This window comes from Nothoprocta perdicaria, unplaced genomic scaffold, assembly GCF_003342845.1.
Source record: "Nothoprocta perdicaria isolate Ctin4 unplaced genomic scaffold, notPer1 scaffold_9, whole genome shotgun sequence".
Lineage (NCBI taxonomy): Eukaryota > Metazoa > Chordata > Aves > Tinamiformes > Tinamidae > Nothoprocta > Nothoprocta perdicaria.
This window is the reverse complement of record NW_020456198.1, coordinates 1,582,287-1,604,568: the sequence shown is the minus strand read 5'-3', so window position 1 is coordinate 1,604,568 and position 22,282 is coordinate 1,582,287. Positions and strand designations below refer to the sequence as shown.

Below are 22,282 nucleotides of genomic sequence, written 5' to 3'. Positions count from 1 at the left end.
ATTCTAATATTCTGCGGTTGTTTAAAAAATAATTTGCATTGTGAGGAGGAAGTCCTGTTGTGAGGAAGGAAGGGAGCGGGGTCACTGCCAAAGCAAAGCGCGTCCCGCGAGCGGGAGCCGGCGCCGGGGCATCGCCACCTCGCCGCGGCCTGCAGCACCCACAGAAACGTTCAGCAGAGAGCACAGACAGGACCGGTGCCGAGAAAACATGCAGGAAACTACAATAATTTACACACTGCAATGGAAAATGGGATTTTCTGGAGGATAATGGCCATGAGGCTTCCCTGCTCCGCTCTCTCCAGGCCCGGCTCTGTGTCCCTCACCTTGATGTCTGTGCGTAAGGGGACAAGTGTTCCCCACACTCTGCGACACATCCTGGACCCTTCTACCTGCCCTCATCATCAGCTCAACATCCCAGACCTTCATCCCTGCCTCTCCAGCTGGGAGAAACCCTTGAGAAAGCCTCATTTCTGGGAGAAAAAAAAAAAAAAAAAAGAAAAAAAGAAAACAACAAGAAAAAACCCCATGTGCCTCCACTCTGTCCCTCCGTGGTCATGGGCAGAGCATAACAAGTTGTGACTAAAACTGCCTCAAGACGAATCCGTCCGGGAGACGCTGGAAGTGTGTCATGTAACGCGACTCGGGGAAAGATAATTAATACTGCACAAACAATCGCGGCTAAAGCTAAACACATTATTTGAGTGTTTTGAAGTAAATGGTAAAAGACAATGTTTAAATTAATTATTAATTAAAAATGAATGTTGCCATCTTTAAAGCTTATTTTTCAAAGCACATTGTGCACTGATTTAAAATGCTGAAATATCAAAGTAGCCGGAGCTTCAGATTCCTTCGTGCCCCCTCCCCTCTGACAACACATTATGCAGGTGGGAAACTTTTTCTTTTGCCATTAAATGCTAATTAGTTTCACAACTAATTACTCCAGTGGTATTAGGTTAATGTTTTTTTCCTACTTTTTGATTTAGACTTACTTTTGCAAATCCCTTATTCAAATCACTTTGAAGCAAAACGACTACAAATGAGTTTCTCTCTTTTCCTGCGGTGCCAGGCGAGCCGCGGCCGGGCTCTGCAGGCAGCAGGAAGGCAGCAAGGCTCCGTGTTACACGTGCCCTCCTCGCGCCGCTGTCCGGGCAGCGATGCTCCTACCAATTTCCCTTTTCATATTTTAAGAGCAATCTATAAATCATGCAGACCTTGGCACACGCCTTCCTTAACACTCGGTGATATCATTGCACGTTGAGCTGTTTTTTTTCCYCCAAACCCATGAAAACGAGTCCATTTCTCAGCTCTACCTCATGTGCATATCCTGAAGCAGGGAGAAGCAGTTTTCTTAAAAACATGCAGTTGTGCAACCCAGTGGTCCAGGAGTTGGAAGAGGAGAATTGCAAATGAGACCTGCAACTTTATAGCTCTGCGTGCTCATCAGGCCTGGCCGAGCTGATTGCTTTTAGGTAAAAGCTGGTCAATGGTCCTTTCATGTTCTGCTCAACCTCAGCACATCCCAGAAGGGTGATATCCACGTCCTGCTGCTCAGCCCAAGAGCTGGAGGAGCAGCATGTGCAGGACGGAGGCCGCGTTTCGGTACTTACATCGCTTGCATAGGGGAACGTCCCGGACTGCTGTCGCTCCCGTTACTGTTCGTATGCTCCATTGCACCGTTAAGCTCTTCCCTCATGGCACTGGCCAAGTTGCCCAGAGTGGGATTTCCCATGGAAGCAGTAGTGTATAGAGGTATACTGTTCTCAGCCATTGAAGCCTGCCAAGGATACAAACACACGCGTGAGGAGCCTGAGCAACGCTTCTATACATTGCATAGTACAGCCACTTATTCCAAAACACTCTCTGCAGCTATGTCATGTGCAATTACCAATTCTTTTAAATACTGTGCTCTCTGGTAGGTATTACTCTGATTCCACCAAGAGAAACTGTGCATGGAGAAGGGCAATGCGACCGAGTTCTGATTCAGTCACGACCCAGCTGCAAAGACCCCCCTGGTACAGACTGGATCATGTTGAGCTGCTCGGATACACCAGAGAATAAACCTGCCCATATACAGAATTATCACTGGAGGGAAAAACTAAAAATCTAATGAATCTTTATCAATCTACCACATTTCTAAGCACGAGCATCATAGTTCTTACGGACCCTATCATCTTTTTTTTTTGCCTTGCTTTCAAGAACTCTTGATCACTGGCAAGGCCAGAGCAAACTTTCCAACCAGAAGACTTTGCAGAAGAAGAAAGAATTCCTAAAAATTTCCCTGCTTTTTCCTGCCTCTCTGGCTGCTCACACTTGCTGTACAGCCACACGGCAGGAGCAGAGCTGAGGGGACTCACGGACTATCTGCTATGAAAGCAGGGGCTGGCGGGGAGCTTTTTGTTTATTTATGTATTTATTTTTTGCAAGCATCAGCCCATCCGACAGGGCTGTGTGGGCAAAAGGATGCAGGGGAGGTCACCCCGAAGGTCCCCAGAGGCCGTGTTGGGACTAGAGAGGTGCGACGGGCGGGCAGCCCCCGGAGCGTCCCCGTACCTTCCACACGGAGAGCGGGGAGAGCGCCGCGTCTTCGCCCTGCCCGCAGGGAAAACAGACGGAGGAGACGTCAGAGGGCTCTGCGAGAGGCTCCCGGGGAAAAGCAACTGCCCCCGGCACCCCTGGGAGCGCGGAGGGTCCACGGACGCAGGGACGTGCAAAAAAAWATGCAACTTTGCAAACACCCACTGGTGCTGGACAGCTGGTTAACTATTAATTTGACCCAAACTACGTTGGTACTCTCTTTTTGCACCCACACCCCAGACGTTACCCAGCGGCAGGGGACTGGGGACCTGCTGATGCACTTTAAAACTAAAAGAGGACTTGTCCTGGTGCAATGAGCACCATGGTGTCCTGTCCCTGTGCATTAGGARGGACACAAAGCGAAGACAATCTAGCCCAGATCCTCCTCTCCATCCATTTGCATGGCTGCTCTTTGAGGAGACTTCCAGGGAAAGTGGGAACGGTTTGGAGGTTATCACAGAAGGCGAGAATGGATGGAGATGACGACAACAACATGTGTTTTAGAAATAAAACATGGACAGCTCTATATGATAAGCATATTAATTGAAATTAGTCACATAGCTAACAACGTGAAGAAATGCAGGATCACTTCATTTTTGCCTTTCAGCCTCATGAATGCAAACTGTGCTTGTAATCTTAATACTATTCAGGAGACAAAGCAGTCTTTAAAAATCACACTTCACAAGACTCAAGGGAAAATAAGTTACTAATGAACGGTATTTACAGTTGCTTCGTTTAAACATGCTTTCATTTGCTTCTCAGAAGTTACTGCAGAAACTCAGATCATTAGGAGAAATGCGCAACATCCCTTTTCTCCTAATAACCCGTTTCTCAACTCAGAAAATGCCCTTGCAAACGTACAGGATGCAACCTGCAGCCAACTTCTTGAGAAGCAAGTCCTGCAAAAGCCAGGGCTGGAACAGGCAGGGCTTGGGTTATCGAATGGGCTTGAACCCCCTTGCCAACCAAAGGGCTTTGGGAAAGACTCAGAAATTCTTATCAAGCAGAAAGGCAGGAAAGGAAAGGAAAAAAAAAAAAGAGCAAATCTGCTATGTTATACATGAAAGAGGTTTGGAGACGCACACACAAATACACTTTTCTGCTGCGAGTTATTAATTGTGCACCAACAATTTGGTGTGTTTCTACATGYAACACCAGAAACGGGATCTTTCTCCTACAATTATCGCACACTTGAAACCAACAAAAATTGTCATTTTTTTCTACAGAAATGGCAACACTTATTTTTCAACAACAATGGGAAGATATGCAAAAATAGGCCATAAAAGAAAGGGGGGGAAAAATGATCTGCTTTCTCTTTAAAGCCACGAACAATAGAAGGTCACGTGCGCAGTATCCTATCATTCAGCACATTAATAGCTGTGCTGGAGTAATTACACTTGTGGTATTTTTGCCTCAAGTGAAATTCTGAAATAAGAGGATGGAAATTATGATACTGCTGATAAATATTAATAAGTGAACTTTTAATTTTTTTGCCACAATATTCAAAATGCTAAGCATCTAGCTAATGCTGAAGCAGCCTGATATGTGTTTGCCTCCAGGGACTATGATGCTTTATGCACTTAAGAAAAAAGTTTAACGGAATTAAAATTTAATATCTAATTAGAGCAAGGCTAATATATTTTGAAATGAGTGGGGAAGACGCACGCCTCTGTTGCATATTTGCTACGGTCATTAATCTTACCTGTAAAGCAGCATTGAGAGGTGTGCAGTAGGTGTGGCTGGTCTGTATGTTTTTAATAAGAGAAGGGTTACTGCATAAGAAAAACATAAAAAGGAGAGTTAAATGCAACCAACTTCTGCGAGGATGTTTCAAGCATGTAAGCTGCCTCCCACACCAGAAAACTAGAGCTGAGATTATTATTTTTTTTTCTTTTTCACACAAGTTCTCTTTCTTTTCTTCTATTTTTTTTCTTTTAATCTGAGTTTCATGGTTAGGGTGTTTGCCTTTGCTAACCATGGAGCATCATCTCCTCTTGAAGGCACCTGCCTGAGGCTGGCATCCCCACGGGGGGCAAGTGGTGGCCAGCAGCCCATGGCCATGGAGAAGGGGTCATCTTAAGGAGGCCCAGATTAAAAGCACCCCGGAATATTTTAAAGGCTCCATGAGGCAGATTATCCTCCAGCAGCAGAATCTCTTGTGTGAGGGGAGGAAGGATGGGAGATTTCTGGCTTCCCAAACCACGTCATTCCCTGCCACCAAGGTGCTGTTGGTGCCACAGCCCCAGAAGGAAAGCACAGTGCACGGGACCTGAAGGACCATGTGGCCTTAGATGGAACCAACTGAACAAAAATCATGCCCACGTGTTATTCTGCACCTGTACTTGGGTCATCTTTATTTTCCATACAGGGTCGGATTTGAGGAAAATAAACGCTGAACAAATCCACTCTCTCTTTAGCAGGCATCCAAAAATCACTTGTGCCACTTGGGGAGAAAAACAAGTCTCCAACGATCAACTAGGTAAGAAGTCCCAATGCAAAAACACTCCAAAAAGCATCTCCAAGTGCTGGCCACATTTTAATTATTATTATTATTATTATTTTTTTGCATGTGGGAGTAAATCACGGTGAGAGCAGTCTTAACTGACCCCCCTCCCACAGGGACTAACAAGGATCAGTTATTCTGTGGAGGTGGCCTCCAAGTAAAGGTCACAGAAAATTGCTTTGGGAACCCTAGAAGCATTTGAGCGTGGCTGCTGGAGACACAGCATGGCCTGCTGTTACACCCTGTACAGCTGGTCTCATGGCACTTTCGCAATTTTTTAGGTTAATTCAGCATTTCTGTTTCATAAGCACCTAATTGCATTTTTTTTTTTTAACTTAAGAGCTGCAAAACAAGGCACACAACTGTAAGCAAGGAAAACATCAAAATTAAAACATATCTGACCCCCCTCCTGACATTTATCTGTCTTCCTGACCTATCTACAGAAGCATAGCTGTGCTAGCACGGATAATTATTTTWTCCTAGATTGCACTATAAACAAATTCGGCAACAGACACATCAAGGTAGAGCTATTTTCACAGGCATTTGGATTATCAGAGTAGGACACACGAAATACACGTAACAATCAAAAATTTAGTTTCTTTAGCAGCAAAGGTGATGTCACTATTTTGTGAAATGCAAGTCTACATGAGATGGGTAAACCATGCAAAGCAAAGCAACAGCAGAAAAAAAAAATTAAAGCAAGTAAAAGCTCTTACTGTGCAACAAGCTCGCCAAAGTTTTCATCAGGGCAGTATTTTCGAGGACGGCCTCGTTGAATATGACGGCCACGTTTAAACTCTTCATCATCAACAGTCCAAAAGGACCCAAACTCATCCTCTACTCTGATAAAGCACTTATGCAGTGAGAGGTTGGTGCGAATGGCACCCTGGGACAAGAGCAGCAGCAAAGGAGATGAAGTGGAAACAAAGGGACACGGGATCGGGGACAGAACAGACGTCAAATAACAGGGAAAAGGAAAAAGAAAATAAAATGCAATAAGCATAAGCAAATGGTTTGTGAGGGTTAATATGCATTGCCACCTACAAGCTACTAGCATGTGATGCGACAAACACCAAGCAAGCAGGGTCGGGGTGCTGGTGGGCACACAAACAGTAGTGATGAGATGTTTGTCTTGCTTTCCCTTAGCTGACACAATGCGCAACCACCTGCGGTCGGTCTAGCACCAGCTAGCAGCCAAAAGCCTCTATGTTACACTGTAAAAGCATGATCCAAGCTAGGCTAAGAAGTTCAAACATGGTGGACGTACCCACTGATCTTTTGTGGCCTTCGTTTTTGGAACTCTAGTTCATCCACTGTCCATACTGCCCCTTTAACGTTTTCTACTCGCACAAAACACTTGTGAAGACTAAGATTATGACGCACTGCATTCTGCAGCAGGTATAAAAGAGAAAACATTCAAAAACTTTCCATGAGAAAATGCTCATCATCGCTCAAGAACAGCAGCACACACAGCGTGACAGTCCTCAGACTGCAACATCCCCGCCCCGCTCCCCATCCCCGCACACCAGCCCTTCAATTCTTAATTTGCAAAGGTAAAACAAAAGTGTAAACCCGCTGTTAGAAAGGCAAGTTACTCTTATAATGGGAATAGTCAACATTTTACACATGCACATTGCACAGTCAAGCGTATTTTGTACAAGACATGGCATTTCCAAAGCRAGCTCATGGGCTCTGCACAGAGATGTGTGCCTGTCTCTCCTGCAAAAGAAAGCAGCAGTGAGTCCAGCACTAGGGCCAGCAGTGGTGTGGGATAGGATGGATTTGTCTGGTCCAGCCTACGTGTCCCAACCTTCACTTGAACCCCACGCTGAAGAATACTTTAGCTGCAAAGACCCAGGTGAGATCTCGTGCTCCATTCATCCATCCATCACCCCTGGCACCGCTCATTTCGTCAAGCTGGTGGCCTCGTTAGCAGGCACAAGGCCAGCCTCATACATGGCCCTGGGTCCAGGCAACCAAGAGACTCCAAACTTTTGCCTCCTGTCTTCTTCTTCCTCTTCTTTTTTCTAATGAACATCAGGTCTGGAGGGTGCAAGGCAGCACTAACCACGAATGTCTAAATCATTGCTCAAACAAAGGGGCTGCATGGGGTATTTGTCATGCAAATACTGGATTTTTCTACTTCTCTTCTCCTCCTCCTGGAGCACGGCAGCAGGGAGCTGRAGTCTAGGAGAAAGCCAACATTTTTGTTTGGGATGCCTTTCTTTCTTCTGCTACTTTTGATCTTCTTTGTTTTTCTTTTAAGCATCTCTCACTTTCTCACTGGTCATGGAAAAGTGGGTCCGTTGAGTTTGTGGCTGTGCACACTGCTTCATGGAAACAGCAGTGCTCTTATTTAAATATATTTAATACCAGGGACATCTTTTGCAGCCTATTCTTACGCTACGGACACCAACACTTGCCTTTCCATGGCCTGGGTCAGGCTCTTGCCGAACATCCCGGGAAAGTGCAGCCGTAGCTTGTGCATTCCCTCATTGCAGGATTTATTACTGAAAAGTGATTTGCTTGCCCCCTGCCCCTAGATTCTTGCTATTTCAAAGTTTTATTTGGGATACCTCCGCRTCCCAGAGTTACACCTGCAGCCCTCGCCTCGTGGCTGCGACTCGGTGCCAGCAAACTGCTCCAAAAAACAAAAAGCAAGGAGGCATTGCCTCTGACCTGTCAGCAGCAGTTCACAGCAATCAGCCTAACAGAAAAATTAGGAGCTATTACTGCAAGATTATATATTTACCTTGTTAAAAATATTTGTATGCAAGCCACTTTGGCAGAAAAAAATTACCCTGAGCATGCTTGAATGTGGTAAATGAAAGGGTTTGTTCTTTCAGTAACTGCTCAGGCTCTGCTGTGCTGCATTTGAGGAGCAGGTCTTTCTTCCCAAGACTTTCCATGGTTTCAAAATCAGTCTCAGGGAAACTTGCCTGCCCCAACCCCTCACCCTGCACTCAGGGAACACCAACCCAAAGGGCAGCTATGCACTAAGGGAAGGTGCAAACCTATATATATATATATATATATATATATATATGTATATATAGGAATGATCCTAATGCTGCCCTTAGCCCCTTGTTCTTGCTCAAAGCCCTGTGGGCTCCTCATCACCTGCAGGCCCCAGGACGTCTTGCACCAAACTCATTCCTAAACGTGACCCTTGGAGGGCACCGAGTCTCTGGCTGCAGGAGTTGGATGGGATTTTCGCTTTGGTATCTTCGCCACCTGCGGCTGCTCCCAGTGGCAGGAAACGGGCAGGGCTAAAGGGATCTTAACTGGGGGGAAAGTTATTTTCCTCTCTGGGTGGTCGGGAAGCCGTGTCATGAAGCGCTGTTTGTGTTTCCCAACTGAAGAGGGAATCAGAAGAACAATCACAGGGCTCCTTCCTGAATGTAAGAGCTTGGAGAATCACCCTGCAACACGGTTTAGAAGGAGAACATATGGCTGAGGGAAAGCTAACRTCTGAGGAGCACTTCCAGGTCCATCTTTTAAAGGAACTGATCCAAAACGCAGGCTGAAAGGCCAAGCAAAATGAGCAAAAAGGTGAGAGGGCAGGTATGGGCATCTTCTTCCTCTGCTCCTCTGAGCTGGTCGCTTGAGAGCTGCTTGTTGGGGAGCAACGGAGTTCTTGGACTGAGGGTGCCTCACAGCATGGGTTTGTGGAGTGATTTTTACTGTTTTACGTACTATTATTTGATTCATTCATTAGCAATTGCACTTGCTTGAGAAGGCAGTGAGACAGTTTTAACACTGTATATAAGGGAAAGGGCTCCCAAAATATCAAATAAACTCTTCAAATCTCTTATTGAGCAGCATTATAGTTACGGTAAGAAATTTAGGTGCCAAAACCAAGCTGTTTAGGTCTCTAAGGGGATTTCTTTGGGTGGGGCTTGCTTCTCAAGTAAGTGCTGTGTTCAACAAACTTCTGCGTTATTAATAGGAACAAAAAAATGAAGTTTTTAACAGATCCGTAAAAGCACTGGAGAGCCACCTTATTAAGGCAAGAAATCCACTTATCTACACATCCTGGGAAGAAAAACGTTATGATTACAGTCCAAGCAACTAAAAAAATAAACAGTACATCTTCTATGGACACGAGAACTTTACCTTTTTCTTTCATTTTCTTTTTTTTWAAATATGCTCCAGCTCGAGGGCTGCAGCTTCCCTGCGAGCAGAGGGGCCGGGGGCATCATCATCCCCATCAAAGCCACTAACGGGGGATTCAATTAGCGCCTTGCAAAGGAATTCTCYCCGTGCCCAACACGAGATAAGCCGAGCAGATAAGGCGGCCGAGGCGGCGGGCTCGGCGCTTACCTTCCACGTGGCCGCGTTGCGTCGGAAGTAGGCGAACATGCGCGTGAACCAGTTGTAGATCTCGTTTAGTGTTAGCTGTTTCTCCGGCGATTCGAGGATGGCCTTGGGAAGCAAAGTGAGGGGTCGTTAGGACTGAGGGCAGCTCCAAGAGCCCCCGCGGATTTACTTAAACCACGTGCAAAGGGGAAAAAAACTCAAGAAAAACATAAAGGAAAGAAAAGAAAGGAAGGAAGGGGGAAAAAGAAGGCAAAAAGAGGGGAGATTTGGAGCAAAAATCCAAAGGAGAGTTTTCACAATATGAACTAAGATTAATGGCTGTATTTAACAGTTCAATGGCAAAATTCAAAATGGAATTATCTAATTGTTTTGAGTTTTTATTTCTGTTTCCTTACAGAAATATTAATTTATTAGTCATTCATAAAGCAGAATCAAAGAGAAATGCAAAACATTTCACTAGCTGATTAAAGCTCAGTAATTATTTAGAGCTCAGATTAATTCTAGGGATCAGAGATTACTGTAGCTTGTGATAATTGACTTGCCATCTTTAAACAGGCTCATTTTCACTGTTGTGTGAAATGAATTTCCTAATAATCACATCGTATTGTAATACTTAATCAAAAGCAATTATGTTATATATTGCAGTTCTAAAAACCCTTATAGTAAAGGTTTGAGCGTGCTTGCACACCAAAGGCTTTCTTTTAAACCTGGTTTAATCCCGGGCGCGCGGGGCCCCACTCACCTGTCTGATTAACGACGCGTAGGTGAAGGGCGGTCGGACCTCGGCGTTCTTGTAGAACTCCTGGTTCTGGGCAATATCTGCTAAATGAGAGCGGCGCGGGGCTGTCAGCACCCTCGCGGCGGGCCCGGCGCCGGCAGCACCCTCGCGGCGGGCCCGGCGCCGGCAGCACCCTCGCGGCGGGCCCGGCGCCGGCAGCGAGAAGCGCGCGTTACCTGACGAGATGGGCACGTTGTACTTGTCCGAGTACCGCCGGCGGATGGGCCCCACGTTGTGCATGCTGGTGGTGGTGATGACGGAGGGGCCCTGCGTGACGGGCGTGATGGGCGCCGTCGGCGTGGTCGGCGTGTGCGGCAGGCTCTGCGGCGACGCCTCCGACGCCGTCTTCGACAGCGTCACGCTCGACACCAGGTTGAGCTGGGGGGGCGGGAGATAGGAAAATAAATGCGGGGGAGGAAAATTAATATGCGATAAACGCGCAATTGCTAGCTACATTATGAGAAAAAAAAAAAAGAAAAAAAGCGACCTCCAAATTGTGGATTTTTAGCTCAACCTTAGAACGAGAAAGCTCTTGTGCTCCGCAATCACATTAATGATTTATCTCAGCCCCGTCGGCTCAGTCTGTACCCTGCACATCCCTCGTTCCCGCGTTAGTGTCAGGCCTGGCCTCTAATCCATCTTCTTGGCTAYTGCATCGAAGGCGTTAAAATAAAAGGCTGGGCTTTCTCAGGGACGCACTCGGAGGAAATGAATTTGCTCTCTCTTCTGCATTTAGACTTTTTAATTTTTTTTTTCCGCCTTCAGTGCTCATCCACTACTAAAGCAAAGGCTCTACTAGGCTACCTGGGGGATAATTTCATTAATCGGCAGCGCCTGCAGTGCCAGGCAGTGAAAGGTCCTCAGCCCCTGAATCASCCAGCTTTGGGACACATTCTGGGAACAACCCCATTCCTGAAACTTGGAAAACGAAAAGTGCTCTTTGACGACTTCCACATTTCCTTCCCTAAGGCTGTTTCCCAAGTACTGCTGCCCAAACCCTGACCCCGCTGTAGCCGGTAGCAGAATTCCTGCTGCATTTAACAGGCCCAGATTTTTATGACTTTTGTTCATGATTAAAATTCCCTTTTTTCCACTGGACTTGAACCCCTTTCAAAGGCACACACAGCAGATGTGCCCCCAAACAGCTCGTGTTTATCCCTAAGACGCTGTATTAATTTCCCTCTTATGAAAGCAACCAGATAAGAAAACTCCTATTAGCATCCCTTGCATGAGCTAATAGCCACAAATAACATTTCTTTAGAAAAATAATAGGATCCATCCAAAACAAAGGTAGCAGGAAATAACATTAGAGATTGGACAGCGTGCAAATAAAAAGCCCGTCGCCCCTGGGAAGGGAACGGCCGCACGATGCGGAAAGGGTGCCAAAACCACAGGGATCGATCTCCTAAGAAAAGTGCCAAGCCTTGGCACTAAGAACAGTGCCAAGCTGCTGAGTCTCCTGCCTGGATGCACCCGGGAAAACCCAGGCATTGATGGAGGGGACCATGTCCATCCACAGTCTGGCTAGATTTAAGGATGCAGATTAGGGATACGGCAGGGCCTCTCTGCTATCCCTCCATCCGTGACAACAACAACAGTCCAGTTGATAGGTCTCACCACAGAATTATTACTACATTTTTTCTCCATTTGCAAATGGACATTTTATCAGCCCGACAACTGTGGTCGCATCCACATGGATGCTCCAGCGGGAGCTCGGCAGCCGGACCCTCCCACGGGAGACACGATGGAGATGCTCCATCCCTGCATCCTTTGCCCGCTTCCAAAAAGTTGCATGCCTTTTYCCGGGGAGGCTAAAACCATTTAATCCCTTCCTGGAAGCAAGGTTCACACTGTCTCACTTGGAAACTGGGATTAAATTTCCCGGGGCTTTTCCGATGCTGGGAGTGCCCAGGAAGCGAGGCGGCRCGGAGAGGGCGCCTGGCGAGCGACACGGCGACTCGCACCCGCCGCTGGGCCCTGCTAATAAGCGGCAGAGGAAGCAGCCAATCTCAGCTAATTACCAGATAAAATTGTATTGTAAGGACTCTAATTAGGAGATGCTTACGGAGGTGATCTGATGATTAAACGCTGCATCTGAGTGACCCCACCATCAATGTGCAGCGGTGCAAGATGTCACCGGAATATCTCTTTTTTTGTGTGTGTGGAAACAGTAATTTTATTTCGAGGAGGGGAGACAGTAATATTTGTAATAATGGCTACGAGGTAAACTAATTAAAAGACAGTTCCTAAAGGAAGGCTGTGGCTTTGAGCAGCTGTGGCTGTTCCAAAACAAAGTGCCAAATCTCAACAGAGGAGCTGCAGTCAAGTGGAAAATTTCTGCCTGACCTCTGCTCTCGCTATTAATTTGCAGGAAAACTAATGACACATATACATATTCCCACAAAATTGTTCTAATTGCTAATTTGCCAAAGGAGCCCGGTTTTCAAATTAAACATGACTGCAGTCTGCGAGCAAAGAAAGAACAAAAAGCCCGGGCAGCGCGAAGAGGCTGCGTCTTGCCTCCAACAACCGCGCGAGAGCCTGAACCAACAAGTTAATGAAAGACGACCTTGTCGACTGCTAGCAAAGTTTCCCCCCTTTTTTAATGTTTTTTTGCTTTTTTTTTCATGGTGCCTTCCCTTTTTCCAGCAGGGGTGCAATCCCTGTCGGGGATATTACCGAAATACAAAACAGTGGAGGGGAAAAGACCACTATTCTCCCGCTTTGCGACGCTGCTCTCTTTGTTAGTGACGGACCACAGACCTAAAAAGCAGCCGTGAAGTAGAGCAGAATAACAAATTATGAATGGTGTTGGTTTTGTTGCAATCCTGAAATATTAATCTTGATTGTAAACTATTAAATCTTAATCTTGTCGCCAGTTACAGATGAAAAGCAGCTGGGCTCTGCTGCGCTGCCGGCTGCTCGAGACGCTGACACAGGGCAGAGATCAGGAAGGGACGGGACGGGGAAGGCTGCTTTTCCTGATGGAAACTCTACACCACTCCTCACTGTTTGCATTTGCTATTTAAAAACAAGTTACTATGATTAGACAAGTTGTTAGCGCTGGTATTTGGTATACAGCTAGTTTCCCACATACTGGATTTTTGGGAAGAGGTATCGTGCCTAGTGCAGGGTAGTGAAGAAAGGGACCATGTTTGTGTTTTAATCAGAGTTTTTATCCTAGGATGCTGCAGCACAACCCTCACTCTGAAGGGTTAAACCTTCTTCCAATGTTCATCCTGGGAGGGGTAAGGATTTATTTCCCCTTTTTATTAAGGTAAAAAAAAAACCCCACACTCTTAAAAAATAGTCCAACTCCCAAAATTCTGTAAATTCAATTACTGAAAGTTGTTGGGATTTTGTTCCTTTTTTTTTTTTTTTTTAAATAAAAAAGAATAGTATCCTATCCCACTTTAACTTAACAGTCACAAATGCTGTAATTGTTTCAGCGTTCAATATCCTGCTTAGCATTTTACTATTAACCTTCCCTTTCAAGAAACAGCCACTTCTTCCTCTTAAAGGTGAAGACCGAGTCATCAATTTCCTCCCCACCGCTCCCTCCTCTTTAAATATAACCAAGGCAAGAGGTAACCCTCTCCTTCACCCCATCAAATAGATTTCTAGTAAGTAGCTCAGCCATCAGGCCTCGCTTTGATTTCTCTCCACGTAAACATTTTACATGACAAGAGTGGCTGCACATAAAATAAAATAAAAAAAAAAATCTGAAACAGTTTAAAAAGAGGGAGAAGGAGGAAAATATAGGTGTGTTTATAAGTGTCACGCTGGGGCCGCAGCCAGCGCTCCAGGGCAGCGAGTCCCCTTGCAGAGACGCTGCCTTTGTGGTCGCTGCTGAAATGGGGATTTTCGGCATTCCCGAGGGTGGGAGCGATGCTCCGGCGGGGCCACGGCCGCCGCTCCGCTCCGGGGTCTCCCCTCTCCATCCACAGCCGGGAGCGCGCGAGATGCCGAGTGCGGCAGGCAGCGATCACTTAGCAGGTGTTGTTATTGGCAGCAATACTGAGGAAACCCAAGATGGGGAGTGAGACTTAATGAAAACCAGTATATAAAAACAGCCCTTGTTGTGCTTCAGAATCTCCCCTTATTGCTGCGCCGCATTATTTTTTCAAACTATAAAGCGAGGCTACAGCAGCTAAAATGCTCAGTCATTACCTCAACAGTTAAAAGACCTTTTTTTTGTTTTGTTTTAATGCTTTGTTATTACAGTTGCTAAAAACAGTATTTCAAAACAACCGTAATTGCTATGGTTAGGGCAAAAAAAAATACATTAAAGAAGGGATATCTAACAGTGCTTTTTCATTTGAAGTGCCAAAAGTTTCTTTAAAAGTTTTCTGCCTATTTTTAACTGATGGAGGTAACACCTAGTATGCAGAATTACTTGTTGGTTGATGCTTTTTCCTTTTCCTTCCCTTCCTATGAACTTTGACGCTAGCTAATCTTCCAAAAGAAATCACATTTCCATTTCAAACCATTAGGCTGATCACCAACACGGATGAAAATAGCATGTAGGGGAAGCTATCTATCTTAATGGGAAAAGCAGGATGATATAATTCTTCAGAAATGTTCTGGATTTCTTTTTTTTTTTTTAATTGAAAAATGTTAGCTACCAGAAACAAGTCACAGCACATTCCTCCATGGGCAGCTTTATTCCTTTCTTTTTGTTACCTCATTCTCACTAAAAATGACATGTGCTGAATAACAGGAACAAATCCATATTTTCCAAATGCTATGCTGAGAGATAGATCCATATTCTTCCCAGGTGCTGGGCCACTGGATACTTTACTTAGGAAAACGGGTGTTTTTGAGACCTCCTCCTCCAGACCTCACTCCACACACAGACTGATCTGCCCACAGCCCAGACCATCCAGTAGGAAAGGTGCATGAGAACGTGCTCAAATCTCAYGGGCTTTAAGAGGACTAAAGAGCTTTCTGGAGCAGACAGGCCTTGGCTTGGTAGAGCAGGATTAGTCTGGTAGAGCAAGCTGCACTGGCCACGCCACTGCACATCCCAAAGCAGGAACTTCTATGGGAAACTACAGCCGTTCAGAGCTGGACAYGGGACCATGGAGCACCTCTGCCATGGGGGACAAGCAGCAGCCCCAGGAACCCACCTGTGATCACAGCAGCTCCCAACCAGCCCTGGAGGCACCTCTCTACCTGCTGCTTATGGCACAGTGCAAAAAAACAGGCATTAAGATCCTTCAGAAAGAATAAAAATATTCCTCCAGCCACAAGAAAACTGCAGCTTTAAGTCCCAACTCATTGCTATGCTTGGATTCGCAGTCTCTCTTGCCTTTAAAATCACAGATGCACCGTAATATATTAATCCTAACATACACCTTGCATTAGTTATGCTGGTAAAAAGAAAGAAAAGAAAAAAAAAAAAAGAAATTAATTACTGGATGTAAAGAATACTTGCACCGCAATAATGGTCATCAGATCTTTTTACCAAAGTCCTATCCTACTGAGTTAAAAGGACTAGGGTCTAGCACAGTCTGTGCAGTGCCTGTGTATTTTTTTCACAAGGAAAGCACAATTTATGCAAAACACTATACTTCTACATTTTATAATTAATTTTCAAATGCTTCACCTATACATATTTTAATAATTTCCGATTTATCAGATGGTATCTATAATAATTTTTTCTATATTTCAATAAATGAAAAGAAGGCAGTTTCAATCCAACAACAGAGTGCCACACAATATAGGCCTGTCAGGCACCAATTTTTACTTCTAACATGTAAGTTAAAGGATAAGGAATTTATAATGCTGCCTGTGAACGAAACCACTTTTCATACACAAATGTGATCTTTTTTTTTTTTTCCAAAGGGTAATACAACAGTACATTTACATAAACTAATCCAAACAATCTATGTATTTGACAATGGCAAACCTCACACAGACTGCCTATTGTTGGTTTACATCTTGGAGTTCTTTATGTTGGCTTGTAACACTGCTCTAGCTGTCAAAGGTTTGACTTGGACTCTAAATAAATGGTTATAGAAGTGCTGTGCAGCGATATTGGACTTCTTTGCAAAAGAAAACCTGCTGTGTATGAATTCAAAAGCTATTAATTTTTCAGTCAAAAATATTCATGCCTATTTCTTTTAATAAAGAAACACTGTGCTGAGCAACTGAGAGATAATGTTGACTAGTGGTACAGAATTTTCAATAGAGCAGTTAAAAATAAATTTAGTAGGAGGTCCCCAACAAAGCTATAATTTTCCAGAATGTAAAACATTTTTAATACTAATCAAGACAGCCCTTTTCCCCCTATGTGCCTTTCCCCCCCCCGCCCCGCCTTTTTTTTCCTGTCGCTTTCCCCTGTTTATTAGCTGTTAGTACCAATGTTGGTGGCAACACCACCTGGCACCTTGGTAGCCTATGTGGCTGTCAAGAAGTGCATGGCAGTGGCCACCACGCAGCCCCAGCTGCTCTTGCTGCCTCCTTGTCCTCTCCCTTGGGTTTCTAATCCTCCCTCCTGAGGGGCACTGCTGCTACGAAAGGCCTCAAGGCGAAGTGCTTGGAGACTCCCAGCTTATTCTGCTGTTTTTGCTTTTAATCCATTAGGAGCTATAGAAACTGAACTTCCTCCCTGCTCYGATGGGGCTCTTGGGTTTGGCCAACACAGTGCTGAGACATTTGCATCTCAGCCGAGGCGGAGATGAGCAACTGGAAGGATGCTGCTTCCAAAGCCACTGGAAGTTCTCTCTCTCTCCCTCTTGGAGGGCTGAGATCCATTGTATCAAGACATTTTAGGAACCTCAATGGCTTAAACCACTGAGCGTTTAGACTTAACGCTCAACCTTCGTCAAGACGGCATCAAAATTTCCCATTGACTTTGACGTTCGCACCCATGTGGCCAAAGAGCCTGAAGTTTTCCATCAAGCAGCCTCCTTAGGCCCATCTTCAGCCATCTATCCCTGACTACACAGAAACTGGGAAAATCCTTTTCAAGTAAAAATGGGTGCGCAAAGTGTTTAATGATTTTATGTTCTCTGTCTCTGTAATGTGTTCTGTCTCGGACATTAATTTTGCCTACCAACTGCATCTTGGCAGGCTACCATATTTGCTGGGTTAATAGTCTGACTCCTTTTTATTTCTATCACCACAAATCATACGTATATGGGTGTGTGTTTGCTTTATTTATAAAAAAAATCAGTCAAAACAGATAAACTAATACTTTGTCATTATGCTGCATCATTGCATATTGATTAAAATTGCTCGTACTAACTATAGATTGTCAACGCTCAATTAATTCTCACACAATGACTCAAAGCAAGATCAAATAAAGCCAGTGTACCTTTAAATCTTACAAATCTTAAAATTAAGAAGCAGAGCACTCTTCTCCACTTTGAATAATCACGGCAAGCTATGAGGAACATAGCATTAAGAGGTTAGGAGAAAACAACAGCTGGAGAGTCATTTCCATCAGAGGTGGAGATGATGGTCTGGTCTTGCTTGAGTTTGTGCTACCAAGCTGCTGAGTACCTTGGAAAAATGAGGAGTTTGGGGCACACTCCAGCGGCCTCCAACCTTTATAGAGCTGTAGGACAGATATGTTTCCCTTCCTAAGGAAGCACAAAACCTGACACGAAGCAGCAGTGCTTAACATCAACATGTGCAACTAGAGCCTGCCCTACTGCCTAACCACGCCAGGCTTAGAGAGAAAGCAAAATAAATATACTAAATGTAATTTAATTACACCTCATTCCTGGCACTTCCTAGGATTTCATGCACTTCTCCCTGATGTAGGGCTGCTCGTAGTCCGAGACGTGAGGCCAGAGCAAGGCCCAGTGCATCTGCTTAGGAGCTCAACCTCTTAGAAAACAACTTGCAAAACAAAAACGTGATGGAAGTTGGGTTTATGCTGCAGTGTCTCCTAGCAGGCACTTTGCATCCCTCCCCAGCAGCAGACTTTACAGCAGAGCTTGCTTTACACTGGGGTGGGAAAGGAGAAGAGAGGACGACGTGCGGTCCCTGCACCACGTGCTACTTACGGGCTGAGGGGTGGCTTTCGGTTCRGTGGACTTCACATGCAGGTGTGTCATCATCGCTTGCAGGCGCTCTTTATCTTTTGCGAGCTGAAAAAGGGGGAAAAAAACAACACTATTACTCGTATGAATAACATCCAACCTCTGCTTATTCCTAATTAAACAGTTGGCACCAGTACGTAAGACAGAAGAGTTTTATTGCTGAGCAGTTTGGAAATTGCATACTTTTTTTAAAGTAAAAAAAAAAAAAAAAAAAAAACTGGTGCTGGGTGTCAGTGTTTCCCAAAGCAAAACGCATTAGCCCTTGAGCACGAGGAGCTAGACCTGCTGGCACCAAGGGCCCCGCTCCAGCACTGACAGCAAGAAGACAACAGTGAATCATGTTTATGAACCTGCCCCACGCCAGCTCGGGAGGCAGAGCAGCAAGTTATGCAGCTGCTCAACTGCCTTTTCCTCCTTTACTACCCCAAAATGAACCACATGAGTGGACTGCAAAGAAGGAGTTTGCGGTGGCCAAGGCATCCCAGCCCTAAAACTTCCTATTTCCAATGGGGTCAGAGGAAAATTTCTGCGGAGCTGAGCTTTGCTTTACACGAGGCAGATTTCCAGGGCCAAGAGCAGAGCTCGGCTCACATTCTCCTGCGACTTTAAACAACCTGCCCACCTTATCAGCAGCATCTGTTTGGAGCAGTAAAGTCAGGCTAAGTGTATATAAAAGGCGACTGGGTCATAAATCCCCATTCATAACTTTATAGTCAAGGTTGTCTTGCTCTATGCTAGACAAGGGGTTTTGGACCATGCCAGAGAGGCGTCGTGATGGGGTTTAAAAAAAAAGTGTACTCTGGAAGTGCGGAAAACCATCGGGCTTTGTAAGTCACCTTGCTTTTTTGGGGGCAAAAGTCTGAATGCAAAAGAAAATAGCCTGACACATACAGTGGAAGAGCAGGGAGCTACATGTTCTTAGCACAGTGTGCTCAGAACTGTGTCCTCCATGGGGCCTCTATGGGTCTCTTGGGAGAAAGAAGGGGTCTCAGCTACAACATTCCACACAAAATTAGTGAAAAGGAAAAAAAAAAAAAATCCTACTCTGAGCAACATTTTATTGTGCAATTCCTCATTCCCAGCAGTTGCTGCACATGGGCTGCTTGGCAGGGTCACCTGCACATTCAATTTTAGTCTGCTGCGGAAGAACAACATCTTCCAGTCGAAATAAATAAGCAGCAGGCACCTGAGAGGCTCCTGTTTGCAAGGCAGCAGCAACAGCCCCAGAAAGCCACTCGTGCAGTCAGGGACAGACCCTGGCAGCACCTCCTAGAGCCCCTCGTCCGTAGGGAGCGCGGGGCTCTTCTCGGAACTGTGAGTGTCCTCCTTTCCATGGGTTTTCRGTCATCGTCCTAGCACGCTTTTAATGCGGCTCCTGGTGGATGAGTGTTATTAAAGATCCTCTCGACATTTCAGGCAGACACACACCAGTATTTTGTCATAGTCTAGGAATTCAAACACTCACCCAGTTTAGGCAGGAGTTTAAATTATGAAAAATAGAAACCTCGCGGTTTCAAAGCACTAAAGGGAAGCAAAAAAAAAAAAAAAAAAAAAAAAAAAATCCCAAGAATTTCTTTAAACTGTTTTCCCTTAGGTCAGGAAGCAGTAGCGATATAGAACTAGAACATCACTAGCAGCTCCCTCCATCCAGCTGGATTGCTCACAAGAAACCATGAGGGTTTGCTCAGCCACCCATGTGAGCAAATGGGTGAGACCCCAAGGTGCAGAAATGGTCACTACTCGTGGGGTGGCAGGGAAATGCTCTCCATGTGCTCCTGGGCAAGGTCCGTTAAGCACTGGAAGCAAGCTCACCCAACAGTGCTACTCTTAAAAGATGTATCTGAGTCTGAGGGCTACTGGAGAGCACTATTCATTTCTCTGCTGGTCTCTGGTACRGGAACTTCGCCTATAAAGCTAAATTTGAAGGCATGCACCAAACATGCAATTGGTAAATCTTTCCCCTTGTGCTAGGGTTGGGCAGGACTATGCTGCTGAGCAGTGGCTCCTCGGAGGAACACGCAGAGCCMAGCAAGGTGCTCTGCAAATCAGGATGCAAAGACATAGGCCTTGCCTTGAAGGGGGGCAACCCAAGCCCAAACCCACTGACATGGACAGGGAGAATGAGACGGCACGGAAAGCAGAGGCCAGAAGAAGGTGCTTAAGGGAAAAGGGCACAGCAGAGGAGCCACGAGCCCAAGGACAGGGAGACAAGGTGTTAAGCACAGAGATGTAGACATTGCATAGCAGGGGAAAAAGTAAAAGGATAAAAAGAAAAAAAAAAGAAAAAAATAGAAAAAAAAAAAAGAAAAAATTTGCTGGAATCCAAAAATGGAGCAGCATGACCAGAGTGAGGGGAAGAACGGGTCACTTGCATTTTGGACAGACCAAGGACAAGAAAGAAGGAAACTAGTCACAGTCACCAGAAAAAACAGCTGAGACTGAACCTCTTCCCTCCTTCCACGTGCTTGTTTACACTGCATATTAGAAAGGACTGGGATCCACTTTTTAAGATCATCTGTAGATGCCTTAGGAAAACAGGCCCAAGTCGTGTTTTCTCTGCACTGAAACTATGTCCTAGTTGGACACAGGGCCAACTATCTCCATGTTCTCCTACTGGGAGATAATTCTTTTAACTTGTAATAGCCTTGTTGCTCTCCTGAAATGTTTTTCCATTCAAAGGTGGTGCTGCAAAATTAATGTCTTATTCCAGCTAAGATCTAGCTAGGGCTAGGGATATGTTCCTCTGTTTGTGTTTTACCCCGTGGCCCAATTCTCACTATTTATAATGGCAACAAATGATCATGTCAAGATGGTTTAAACAAAGCGAAACATGAGAAGATCTCTACCTTGTCTGTGATATTTTAGGAAGACTTGTGATGGAGATGCTGAGACCAAAACTTCAGCAGAGTTCTGCAAAGGGGTATTTGCAATCAGGCAGAAAACAGATCTGACTTGTTCTGTCTCCAAAAGGTTCATTTAATATTTAGTGTCTTTAAAAGACACTGCACTCATCTCTCTGTCTGTAACACTGTACGCAAGATAAATAATGGCATGGTGTGGGGGGAGCAGGGGAAGGAAGAAAAAGAAAGAAGAAACTTGCATTTCGGTCTATGTCACACAAAACTTGAAACGCCTTCCTCAGACGCAGCCATTTGGGAGTAAGTTAAATGCTCCCCATGCTTCAACAGGGCTCCATAGGCAAAAGAAGATGCAACAACTCGATCTTGCTGGCATCCTGAACAGCATGCGGTACCTCGGCACTGATGACCACAGGGCCAAGTGGGAAGGTGATGGACATCCTGCCTGCCCTGCTCCCTAAATGTGGCGACTCGGCCACGGGGCCACCTCCTGTGACTGACACTGGCTCTAGTGTCCTCCCCTCCTCTTGTGCATTCCAAGAACAGGACCAGTGATGGGCTCTGCTGCACTCCCTTATCAACAGCGCAGTCTAAATTACACTTACAGTCCCTCTTATCTACTGTGCTAGCAAGACTGTTAAAAAAACAACCAAACAAACAAACAAAAAAAACCCACCACGATGACGTGGGCATCACCCTCACATCACTGTGAAACTGCATGCTTGTCTTGGGGACTTTGTGCCACCTTCCCAGGCAACAGTCTCTGCATGAGGAGGTACCTCCCAGCACTGATTGGGGGTATATTACTAATTATTACTAATTACTAGTCACTTTTTACAATTAATAATAATGCACTACTGATAAAGAAAATTTCAAAAATATTGTCAAGGATTATAGTGAGGGGTGGCAACCACCTCTGTCCTGCTCAACGGCTAACATGGGGCTTCCTCCCATAGCTCAGGCCCACTCAGTCCCAGGGACTGCAGGAGATGAGGATTAATGCTCTGCAAGCTGATTGCAAATAAAAAAAATAATAGTAATAATAAAAAAATCTAGATTTACCTTCAGCTTCGATATTACTGCACCTTGGTAAAAGATTATCTCCTATCTCAATTCACCAGGAAGACTGCAGACTTTATTTTTTCTAATTCCCAAGAAACTTGTTAAAATAACAAACCGTTTCTCAAAACAATTT

The 22,282-nt window shown here is 45.2% G+C and overlaps 1 protein-coding gene across 2 annotated transcripts in view; it reads right to left on the bottom strand.

The window, feature by feature from the left end:
• The window catches only part of FOXP1 (forkhead box P1), an 89,941-nt gene that overhangs the window by 3,709 nt on the left and 63,950 nt on the right, over nt 1-22,282 (bottom strand). For both annotated transcript variants that reach the window (XM_026052491.1, XM_026052492.1), the window contains exons 8-14: nt 18,194-18,277; nt 10,352-10,553; nt 10,140-10,219; nt 9,401-9,502; nt 6,345-6,466; nt 4,277-4,346; nt 1,608-1,774 (exon numbers count right to left, since the gene is read on the bottom strand). In XM_026052491.1, the coding sequence (XP_025908276.1) occupies nt 1,608-1,774; nt 4,277-4,346; nt 6,345-6,466; nt 9,401-9,502; nt 10,140-10,219; nt 10,352-10,553; nt 18,194-18,277 (827 nt within the window). The remainder of the gene's footprint in view (nt 1-1,607; nt 1,775-4,276; nt 4,347-6,344; nt 6,467-9,400; nt 9,503-10,139; nt 10,220-10,351; nt 10,554-18,193; nt 18,278-22,282) is intronic.